Raw genomic sequence first — 11,067 nt, 5'->3', positions numbered from 1 at the left:
ACCGCGCTTTTTGCATCTGGTCCAGCCAATACTTTCACAGAGACAAACATATCAGTATAACATATTGAAAATGATAACACAAAGAATCAATCACACAGCATCATCACCTTGATACGACCACTCACCACAGTAGCAACCATGAACTATTTCTGCAAGTTGCTAGCAAATTGTCTCATTTGGTCTCAAAACCATAAGTAAACAGAGAAAAACGAATATAAAGCAACAATCTATCTACTTCTACTACCCAGTGATGCTAAGCTTTCCTCAAAATGACTGTGCCAGCATATAAAATGGACAAGTAGGCAATCAAATTCCAAAGATATGGATAGTAAGATCTGCATCTTCATACAAGCGACAAGTTAATAATCACACTTAAAGATGTCAAGAAAGTAGAACAAGGTTATATACAATTTTTCTAATTTATATAATAGTATAATACTAGGAACAGGGCTGTTCCGTTCATATTCTTACAATAATCTACATACTTATGGATTTAATTAGAAAATGGGAACAGTAATCCAATTTGTACTCCCAGAAAGATAATTAGTTAGCCAAAAACCAAAACGATAACCATCATCTACCTAGCTTCTTACTGCTAAATTTGACTGATTTGCCATACGTCATTTACGACAAGAATTAAGATACTGATCTGATCAATCAGATAATTTGGTCATCGAGTCCAGTGATTTGATAAAGCATTCCACATCTTCAGGAGTAAACCAGTCCTCTTTCATCTATACATCACAGAGCAGAAAGTGACCCAGCATGAGACCTTGAAGCAAAGGGTTTCTTTTAAAAGACGATAAAATGAAATAATATGAACACTTACAAAGTGTGTGCAGCCTCTTGAGAAGCTAAAATTATCACGAGCAGTCTTTAGGAATTGATATATGTAGTAGAGAACAAAAAATCCACACTCATCACTGCTTTTCTGTTGTGGCACCTGGAATCATGCACCCAATCAAGTGAGTCTATATACTGAACTGAATATTGAATATTAGGTACTTGGTAGATTAGTAATGTGACCTTTGGAATTAAAAGAGGGAGTTTCCTGATTAGTTCTTTATTCTCTGGCCGTTTTTCTGTTTTGAATATGTCAAAGACAAATCTGTAAAGAAAATATAGAGGAAAACTATAAGTACATATCCTACAAAAATACTTCACGTCGAACAAAAGAATAATGTACTTTCTAATTCCAGATTCTAGCTGCTTAGCATGTGCCTTTTGCAGTGAATCTAGCAACAACATGCAGCGACGTTCAGATTTTGCCTCTGAATTTTCACCAAAGTGGCAGAAGATCAAAAGAAACCAATGACCCCTAGCAAATTGCAACATTAATGAGTGAACCTCAAGAAATTAATATATGCAACAGCATAACCTCTTAAGGAACAATCATAAATTCATAATGATAGTGATTTTATCACAACATGCAACCACATACCACTGAACAATTGGAACAAATACATATTTTTTCGAGAATATGTCCTTTTTCTTAATCCAACTCAACACTTTGGTTTTGTGAGTTCCTTTAGCATGCAAGGAAAACCACAAGGAGTCAAGATAAGTAAAACCATTCTTTTCTTCTTCTGAAAGTTTTCTCCACATATTCCTACATTATCCAAAGCAACAGGTCAGATGATAAAAAAATATAAGATTGAATTAGTTCCATACAAAAATAGGAGAAATCATATCATACTCTATGTGGATTTCAAACTTTCCAGAGCTTAACTTCCCCGTCTCCTGACACTCGGTGGTGGTACCACGCGGCCTCCTCAGTACTCGGCCATTACAAACAGATGTGTATATGACAACACAATCACTTTCCTCTGTCTCTGCTTTCAGTTTGCATCTCACGTCCCGAGATCTGCTGCTTGCCTTTGCAACGGTTCCAACCCGTTTCCCTAATCAGCCATTACAAGGGCAAACAGTTACACCCACAATATTTTTCAAATATCCAAAGCAAGCAGCATATAAAAAACAAACAAATTGAGAAACATACCAGCATCTAGCTCGGCTGTTTTTTTCTTCCTCCTAAATCCCCTCATTGACCTCCGGCAACGAGGAATCTTATCTTTATCAAGTAGATCATAGAATTCTATCCTACGCTGGATGGACTTATAAATTGGATGTAAATGATAACAACCCTTTATATTTTTCAAACTTCCAAATTCTTCTGCAAAATCAAATTCAGTCATCAGTATATACAAGACAATTCCGAATATAATACACTATGGGGGCGTTTACTTTGCTTGATTGATTATATTCATGATTGAGTATTTTTTATCCTCGACAGTAGGATTTCTCCAATCCCACCCTTTCCATGGGATATGAATCAAGCAAAATTAGCTTAAATGACAGAAATAATCAAGGGCCTTGAGATATCCTAAAGTTTCAACCCATCTAAGTAAACAAGGAATTACCCCTAACTATTTTTATCTATCAAGGCTAATCCTCCAAATTAAACGCTCCCTATCTGTAGATGCTACACCTCATGAGCTATATGTTAAGTCTACCAAATATTTACACACATTAATCTGTTCAATTGTCTACTACATGAACAGTAGAGTAGATATTACATTTAGCATAATACACACCATTTGCACATATAGTGATATAGATTGTTAATATGCCTACTAATGGATCATAAATACAACATCGAGCACAGCACAGTTCATCACATACAATGATACAACACCTATAAAACCAGCTGCTAGTCGTCGTTGAAACGAAGACAAGCAATATTTCACACAAACAAAATTTCAGCAACAACGAAACATTCATGTAATGAAACAAGAGTAAATCGAGAGAAATTCATCAACCGAAACCCTCACAAAAACTTGCATTTTGAAATTAAGCTCAGAAATCAATTTTTGCACGCTTTCTCAAAACTCAACAGATGAATTGAAGTGGATAATTCATCATGCTCGCGTGAAGTACCAGAAAGGACGTCGTCGGAATGACCTGTGGCGAATTCAGGCTGCTTTCGCTTCGACATTGCCGTGGCTCAGAGTTCTCGATGATCGAAGAGTCATTTTACTGAAGTGTGTGTTTATATTCAATTTTGGCATTCAATAGATGTGATGTGACTATAATAAAAATTAGGGATGTCAATCGAGCCAGTTTACCGGGTTTTGGGCCAATCCTATCGGGGTGCGTATTAATTGGGTTGGAGATTTTGTTGGGTTATAAATTTTCAACCATAACCCTAAACGTTCGGGTTTCCGGGTAGCCCATCGGGCTAGTCGGCTTAAATGCGTAAAAATAAAATAATTATTTGTATTTTATTATTTTAATGATCTAATGTATAATGTATAAAATATACCTAGAAATCAAAGATATAAATTATATAGCAAGCATGAAATGCAAAAATATGTAAGATATTGAAAAAGACATCAAGATTACATAACATATAAAATAAGTTGGTAACAATAAAATGTTCAACTTTGTTAACGAAAAAATAATAAAATATCCAACAATAGTTTGAATTCATGGAATCAAAACATCTCAGAAATACAAAAAAGTGAAATAATAAGACTTTATAATATTATGTCATTTTTTTATTTTTATATCTAAATATTTAATAGTATTCGGGTTTCGGGCTAGCTCATCAGGTTAGTCGGGCCGACCGTATTGGGTTCCGGGCTATTCGATTACGGGCTAATCGGGTTGTAATTTTTATCGGGTTAAAAATATTCAACCCTAATTCTCTCGGGCGACGGGTTAATCGGGTCAGTCCACGGGTTTCGGACTAGATTGACATCCTTGATAAAAATTGAAGAAAACCGGATTTTTTTTTTTTTTTGAGAACCTTGAAAACCGGAATTGAGAATAATAGATTTGGTTGTGTAACGTGTTGTAGAAAAATATTGAATTTTATATACTCATCGATTGTTTTAGATTAATAGTTAAAATTACTCATATTTGTATAACCATGTGGAAAATGCCAAAAAAGTTTGATTGGTATACGACATATATACGTCACCAAATTTTTACTTCTACTTTTCGTACACTAATCGATTAAGTTGTGAACCTAGATTTGATTTTATCATTTTATATTGTAAAGCAACTCAGAGTTACGTGCTATACTAAAAACTTCTATAAATAATTGCCCACATCCAAAAACTCTCATTTGTGAAAGATTTTAAGTTCAATCTCACTTGTGTACGAGTAATTTTTTCACTTTTGTGTGAATAATGTTCTCAACTTTGTGTGAGTAGTATTCCGTCTGCATGCAGTTATTTTCCCACCTTCGTGTGGTGTAGAGGTTCCGTCTGCGATGTCTTTTGTAATTAAAAAAAAACTTCTATAAATAATTAAAAAAATAGTACTAGTTAATTTTTATGGAAAATGTGCAGATTGGCCCCCGAAGTAGTAGCCCCTATAGCGTATAACTCCTCTTACTCACTGTGTGTGCAACTAAATCCCTGAACTCCGAGAAAATAGTGCAAATTCCCCCATCTGACCTAACGTCGTTAAGTGTCCGTTAACGTTTGGGTAAATTGCACCCTCTACTTCAGGGGTGGATTTTTTTTTTTTTTTTTATAATTTCAGCAACCCACCTCCGGCATCAACTTAACCGCCCCCGTACTCATCGATTCTGACTTGCACCTTGTCAGCTCGCACGCGCCCAATCTCTTGGTTGTCGACTGCCCACCGCTTACATGCAGCAACGCCACCAGCTTCTTCACCGCCCCGCACAACAGCATCTCCTCCAACACCTTAACCTTTTAGGCTTATCTTATGATATTAATTGTGTATATATTTATCTATATTATATATATTTAAATTTTATTTATTTATTTTTGAATAATTATTAAAACTCTAGATAATAATTATGATTTTATTTTTGGTTAATTTAATATTTGTAAATTTATTTTAAAAGAGAAAAAAGAATGGATCCGGGTCAGGACTCGAGACCCTGTGAATCTAATGGATCTGGACATGAATCTCGTTTTTTTGGACCTAATGAATTTGGACCGGATCCTGACCTAAGTAAAAAAATACGAATATGGATTTGGACCAAGCAGGATTCGATCCAGGTCCAAATCTGGAGTTGGTGATGCTGCTGCATGTCGGCGGTAAGCAGTCGACGATCAAGAGATTGAGCACGTGCAAGCTGACAAAGTGTAAGTTGGAGCCGATGAGTACGGGGGGCGGTTAAGTTGATGCCGGAGGTGAGTTGCTAAAATTATAATAAAAAAAAATAAAAATAAAATTAAGGTGCAGATCCACCCCTGAAGTAGAGGGTGCAATTAAACTCAAACGTTAACGGACACTTAACGGTGTTAGGTCAGATGGGGGAATTTGCACCCTTTTCTCGGAGTTCAGGGGTTTAGTTGCACACACAGTGAGTAAGAGGGGTTATACGCTATAGAGGCTACTACTTCGGGGGCCAATCCGCACCTTTTCCCTAATTTTTATTTCTTTAACTTATAAATCAATAGATATTTATATATACAATTTTCCATTTTAGTAGAAGAAAGGAAGTCGATAGAAATTGAGCACTCGACTTCACTTTTTACATGGAAAATTTTCACTATTTTAATATCCCTCAAGAAAATATACTCCCTCCGTCTCACAAAAACATGAACTTTTTATTATTTTTTATCGTCTCACAAAACATGAATATTTTTATTTTTGTACATTACCTCATCACAATCTCTTTGCTTTTTTATCTTTATCTTTTATAAAATGGGACCTATTTTTCACTCACAATACACTTTTATCAAATATTTTTTAAAAATTTGTACCATTCACAAATGTTCATGCTTTTATGAGACAAAGGGAATATATTTATAAAACACAACTTATTAGGTCTCAACATAAAAAAAAAATATCTCAATATGTGTGTTTATGTTTGCTTAGTAATACTAATATAGAAAATGTCTTTGTTGTGCCCAAAAATATCGTAACAGGAAATAACAAGAACACGAGAAAGGTGTCGAAGCGTTGATGCTTTGTATTGATTTCAGCGTAAGGCGTAGACAATGATCGTAGATGATTTTACACTACGATTTTACATGTATTTATAGGCAAATAACTAAGAATTCTAGTAAGAATATGACTCCTCTTAGATTTAGAATATGATTATGATTATTCATATTTATTCATATCTTCGTGGTATTCTCCTTTTTTATCAGGTATTTAATAGTCTTTGGACTTGAGCGTTAAGCCTGCAAGGTTGTTCGGCCGCAAGGCTAAAATTGGAAAATCAGAGCTGCTAGACCGTGAACAACGTTATTATCGTTGGATTGACCTTAATCTCCCGATCTTCAAATGATGTATATTTTTGTCCCCATCAGTCTTATTGAAGACTAAGATTTCGGATTTGAATTCTCTGTCGCCCGTTCTTTTAAAATAGATTTATTTATCCTAAAAATACTTTAATAATTTTGTATATTTTTAGATAACTCAATAAATTGAATGTGCTAGCCTTACCATAAATGATTCTTGAGAAGTTGCCGTTTAAATAGGTCTTGGGCTTCATAGGTTGGGCCCGTCGGCCCATTGGATTTAAACCCTTTCCTTTTCTGAAATTAGGCCATGATTCTTTTTAACATCTGTATATTCCAAATTTCAAATTAAATTTTATTGATTATCATTAGCATATTCTTCTATAACTAGTATTACCATTCGTGCGATGCACGACGAACATTAAAACTAAACAACATATTTAAATAAATAAATATACATATTAAATAAAATTAAAATATATAAATATAAAATATATTTTTAATATAAATAAACTAAAACAATCCACGCCCGTCAATTATTTAATAAAATCCTGAATTTAAAAATATAAATTTTCAACTTTGTATAAAGCGTAATGATAATTAAAGTTATTAAATAAATGAAAAAAAATCAATAATAAAAATTAGCATTAGGCATTATTATCATCGAGTAGTATATACGTCATAATAAATAAATAAGTATTTTCATACACAAACATGTGTATAAAATTGTAAAATTTTAACAAAGAGATAAAATAAAATATTTTAACTTTTAATTTATTTCATAACTTAATCGTTTTAACTTCATTTTTCATGATTTTTTTACTATATTAAATTTAAAATGTGCATATTTTTTTTAAATAAAATAATGTGATAATGTTTAGAAAAGGATTAAAATATAAAAAAAAATAGTGAAAACATGGTGGGAGAAGAGAGAGAAAAAAAAAGGAAATAAATGGACGGAAAAGGCCATTTTTTAATATCAAATTAAAGTTATTTTCATAATCTTTAATTTCATATGTATATTAAATATTTAACATTAATCAAATTATATTGCAATTGAAACGAAAAAAGAGAAAAGGAAAAAAAAAACATGCTGGATTGAGTGTGAATTGTGAAAAAAATAGGTATTCTGGAGTATTAAAAAATTATTTAAAACAAATTACACTAAAAAGTATCCGTTAAAATTATCCTTTTGTATATTATATAAATATAGATATAAATTGATGTCATATATTTGCTATGAACAAAGGAAATTAAAATTGAAAATAAAATTAAAATAAAGCTAATTAAATAAAATCGAAAGATTAGAAAGATGTAGAAAATAAAATAAATCAAAACATAAAAGAAAAAGGTGGAGCAGATAGAAAAATGAGTGGAACACAATTTTTGCATACTTGCTTAAAAATAGGAAGCAGTTAAAAAAAAAACTGATTTTTAAAATTTGGTGGGAAAAATAAGCCGTTAAAGTGCCTTTTTATAGATTATATAGATTTGATCCTAAATGTTTCAAAATTACTCAAGCCGATTATTGAGTTATTGAAATTTAGGGAGGTGATTAAAAAAAATGGGGAAAAATAAGAAATGTGTAAGGTGAAGGTGATGAAACATTGAAATCACTTTATTTAGGTATGTGTGACTAATTAACTAAAAGAAAAACGCAAAAACTTGTGTGCGGGTGGCCGCATGGTATGCGGACCACCCGAACACATGTTTATATATTCTAAAGTTTAGTACTTATGTTCAAAGTTATGATGTGGTGTAGTGGTAATAGCCACTCTTGATTATATCCCCAAGGTCAGGATTTCGAATCTTGTTGCCCCCTTTAGCGTTTTTTTTTTCCTAGTTTTATTTCTTTCCTCTTTTTTTTTACATTTTTTTTCTTCCTTTTTCTGTTTTCTTTATTTTTTTATCTTTATATATATATTCTTTTTCTTTACAATATTTTTTTTCTTTTACATTATTTTTTAATTTTACTGTTTTTCTTTTATATTTTGGTTTTTTTGCGTTTTTTGTTTGTTTTTTTTTTCTAGTTTTATTTCTTTCTTTTTTTTACATTTTTTTCCTTTTTCTGTTTTCTTTATTTTTTTATCTTTATATATATATATATATATATATATATATATATATATATATATATATATATTCTTTTTCTTTACAATATTTTTTTTCTATTGCATTATGTTTTAATTTTACTGTTTTTCTTTTGCATTTTTTAATATATTTTGGTTTTTTTATCCTTTCGGTATTTTCTTTATTTTTCGTTTGTTTTTTATTTTTTGTTTTTCTTTTGTATTTTTTTATATATTTTTGTGAAAATGTAATATTTTAAAATATTACATTTCTTCAAAAACGTTACATTTCTTCATGTCAATAATTATTTATTATTATAATAATAATTATTTGATAAAATAACTAAATGTAATGTTTCTAAATAATTACATTTGTTCACGATAATTGTTACTTTTATTTATGAGAATTTGTACTTTTAGTTATTTGATCAAATAATTATTTGTGTAAGCAAAAGTAATACTCCCTCCGTCCATGAAAAAGAGTCACATTTGGGACTCGGCACGGGTTTTAAGAAAGTTGTTAAAGTAGGTGTAAGTGGAGAGAGAAGTAAATTTATAGGGGTAGTGTTAATGAATTTTTTTAAATTCTTAATCCTAAATTAAGTTTTGAACTTCAACACCATTGCTACACCATCATTCAATCACCACTTCTCAGCTGAAACTTGAATTCATTCATCAAAAAAAGCTTAGTTACCCTCAGACCTCAATTGTCATCACAGGGCGACACAGACCAAGACAAAGCATCAAATGCAGTTTCATGTTCTGATCCAACAGACATCACAAAAATATGGCATCACCAGCCCCCCTCACAAAACCAACATTTCAGCCACCACGTAAAATCGAAAAATAGAACAAATTCACCATCACATAAATAGATTCACCACCTAAAATCGAACAAAAAGAACAGAGGCGGCGAGTCATAGAGAGGCGGCGACTGTGAATCAATTTGTCTATTTGTCGATTCATTTCCGAAAATCAGAGGAAGACGACGATTTGCGGGAGGCGGCGCCTTAGGGTTTAGGGCTCAGAGGGAGGCGGCGATTTGAGGGAGACGACACCTTAGGGTTTCGGGCTCAGAGGAAGGCCGCGATTTGAGGGAGACGATACCTTAGGGTTTCGGGCTCAGATGGAGGCGGCGATTTGAGAGAAGCGGCGCCGAGTTTCGGGCTCAGAGGGAAGAGAGGCGGTCGGCGGTGGCCTTCTTCGCCGGGGAAGAGAGGCTGCGCCGCGCTGCCTGATGTCGCGCCTCTCTCTCACTAAAATCCCGCTGGCACTGCCATGTTCTCTGTCGCCACCTACATAGGCCATCAATGGTCACCAACTCAGGCCATCAGGAGGGGGCGCGACCTCAGCGGAGAGAGGCGACGCAAGTGTGGAAGAAAACTAGGGTTCCAAAGAAATGAAAGAAAGTGAAATGCGTTTGATGGAATCAAAAAAGGGGGAAGGATTTTTATTAAGAAAATTGATTATGGTTTAAAATGAAATAAGTAGATTGTTTATGATTTATTGTGGTGGGTCCATAAATGGCAAATAGAGTAAATATGTAAGTTAAAGAAGGGTAAAATTGTATAAAAAGCAAAACAGGACTCTTTTTGTGGAGTTCGAGGGTTTTTTAGGACAGTAACTTAGATTGATTTGGAAATTAGGACAATAACTTTTGAACTTGTAAAAATAGGACACTAATTTTTTTAAGAGTAAAATAGGACAGTAATTAATAAGTGTTGCATCCGCAGGACATTTTTCGGCCAATTATCGGCCGAGAAATGTCCTATTTTTACGACGCTTATTAATTAGTGTCCTATTTTTACTCTAAAAAAAATTAGTGTCCTACTTTTACAAGTCCGAAAATTATTGTCCTAATTTCCAAATCAATCTAAGTTACTGTCCTAAAAAATCCACTGACTCCTTTTTTGTGGACAAAAAAAAAGAGGGGAAACATGACTCTTTTTCGTGGACGGAGGGAGTAGTACTTTTAGGGTTTAGTATTCCCTATTTAGGGTGTAGTATTCAGTGTTTAGAGTTTACAAAATATTGAATGGTGGTTAATACTTATATTCACATAAGTATACATTTAAGCATGGAAATGTATATCTTAGATAAAATTAAAGTAAATATTGCCATTTGAATTTATTATTGAATGGCTAGGGTTTATTATTGAATATGACTAGGGTTTAGTATTCAAGGTTTAAAGTTTAGTATTCCCTATTTAGGGTTTAGTATTCCGTGTTTAGGTTTAAAAAATATTGAATGATAGTTAATACTAATATTCACATAAGTATACATTTATGCATTAAAATGTATATCTTAGATAAAATAAAAGTAAATATTGTCATTTGGGTTTATTATTGAATGGTTAGGGTTTAGTATTCAATGTTTAGGGTTTAGTATTCCCTATTTAGGGTTTAGTAATCCCTATTTAGGGTTTAGTATTCAGTGTTTACAAAATATTGAATGATGATTAATACTTATATTCACATAAGTATACATTTAAGCATGGAAATGTATATCTTAAATAAAATTAAAGTAAATATTGTCATTTGGATTTATTATTGAATGACTAGGGTTTATTATTGAATATGACTAGGGTTTAGTATTCAAGGTTTAGGGTTTAGTATTCTCTATTTAGGGTTTAGTATTCAGTGTTTAGGATTAAACAATATTGAATGATGGTTAATACTTATGTTCACATAAGTATACATTTAAGCATGTAAATGTATATCTTAGATAAAATAAAAGTATACATTCAGTGTTTAGGTTTGAAACAT

The 11,067-nt window shown here is 32.4% G+C and overlaps 1 protein-coding gene across 1 annotated transcript; it reads right to left on the bottom strand.

The window, feature by feature from the left end:
- Nucleotides 1-400: 400 nt before the first annotated feature.
- On the bottom strand, nt 401-3,053 carry LOC130999176 (probable ubiquitin-like-specific protease 2B). Its single transcript, XM_057924677.1, has 8 exons — nt 2,938-3,053; nt 2,000-2,173; nt 1,697-1,901; nt 1,442-1,609; nt 1,187-1,318; nt 1,027-1,108; nt 830-943; nt 401-734 (listed from the first exon to the last, which is right to left on the bottom strand). The coding sequence occupies exons 1-8, from the start codon at nt 2,993-2,995 to the stop codon at nt 654-656; spliced, it is 1,014 nt and encodes a 337-aa protein (XP_057780660.1). The 5' UTR covers nt 2,996-3,053; the 3' UTR covers nt 401-653.
- Nucleotides 3,054-11,067: the final 8,014 nt, after the last annotated feature.

The sequence above is a fragment of the Salvia miltiorrhiza genome, chromosome 8 (assembly GCF_028751815.1).
Source record: "Salvia miltiorrhiza cultivar Shanhuang (shh) chromosome 8, IMPLAD_Smil_shh, whole genome shotgun sequence".
NCBI lineage: Eukaryota > Viridiplantae > Streptophyta > Magnoliopsida > Lamiales > Lamiaceae > Salvia > Salvia miltiorrhiza.
This window is presented reverse-complemented; position numbering and strand designations above follow the sequence as displayed.

Coding starts and splice junctions, on each gene's coding strand:
- LOC130999176 (XM_057924677.1), bottom strand. CDS start 2,995: ATGTCGAAGCGAAAGCAGCCTGAATTCGCCACAGGTCATTCCGACGAC. Junction 1,319..1,441: donor TTTGTTCCAATTGTTCAGTG/GTATGTGGTTGC, acceptor GCAATTTGCTAG/GGGTCATTGGTTTCTTTTGA. Junction 1,109..1,186: donor CTAGAATCTGGAATTAGAAA/GTACATTATTCT, acceptor TTTTCTTTACAG/ATTTGTCTTTGACATATTCA.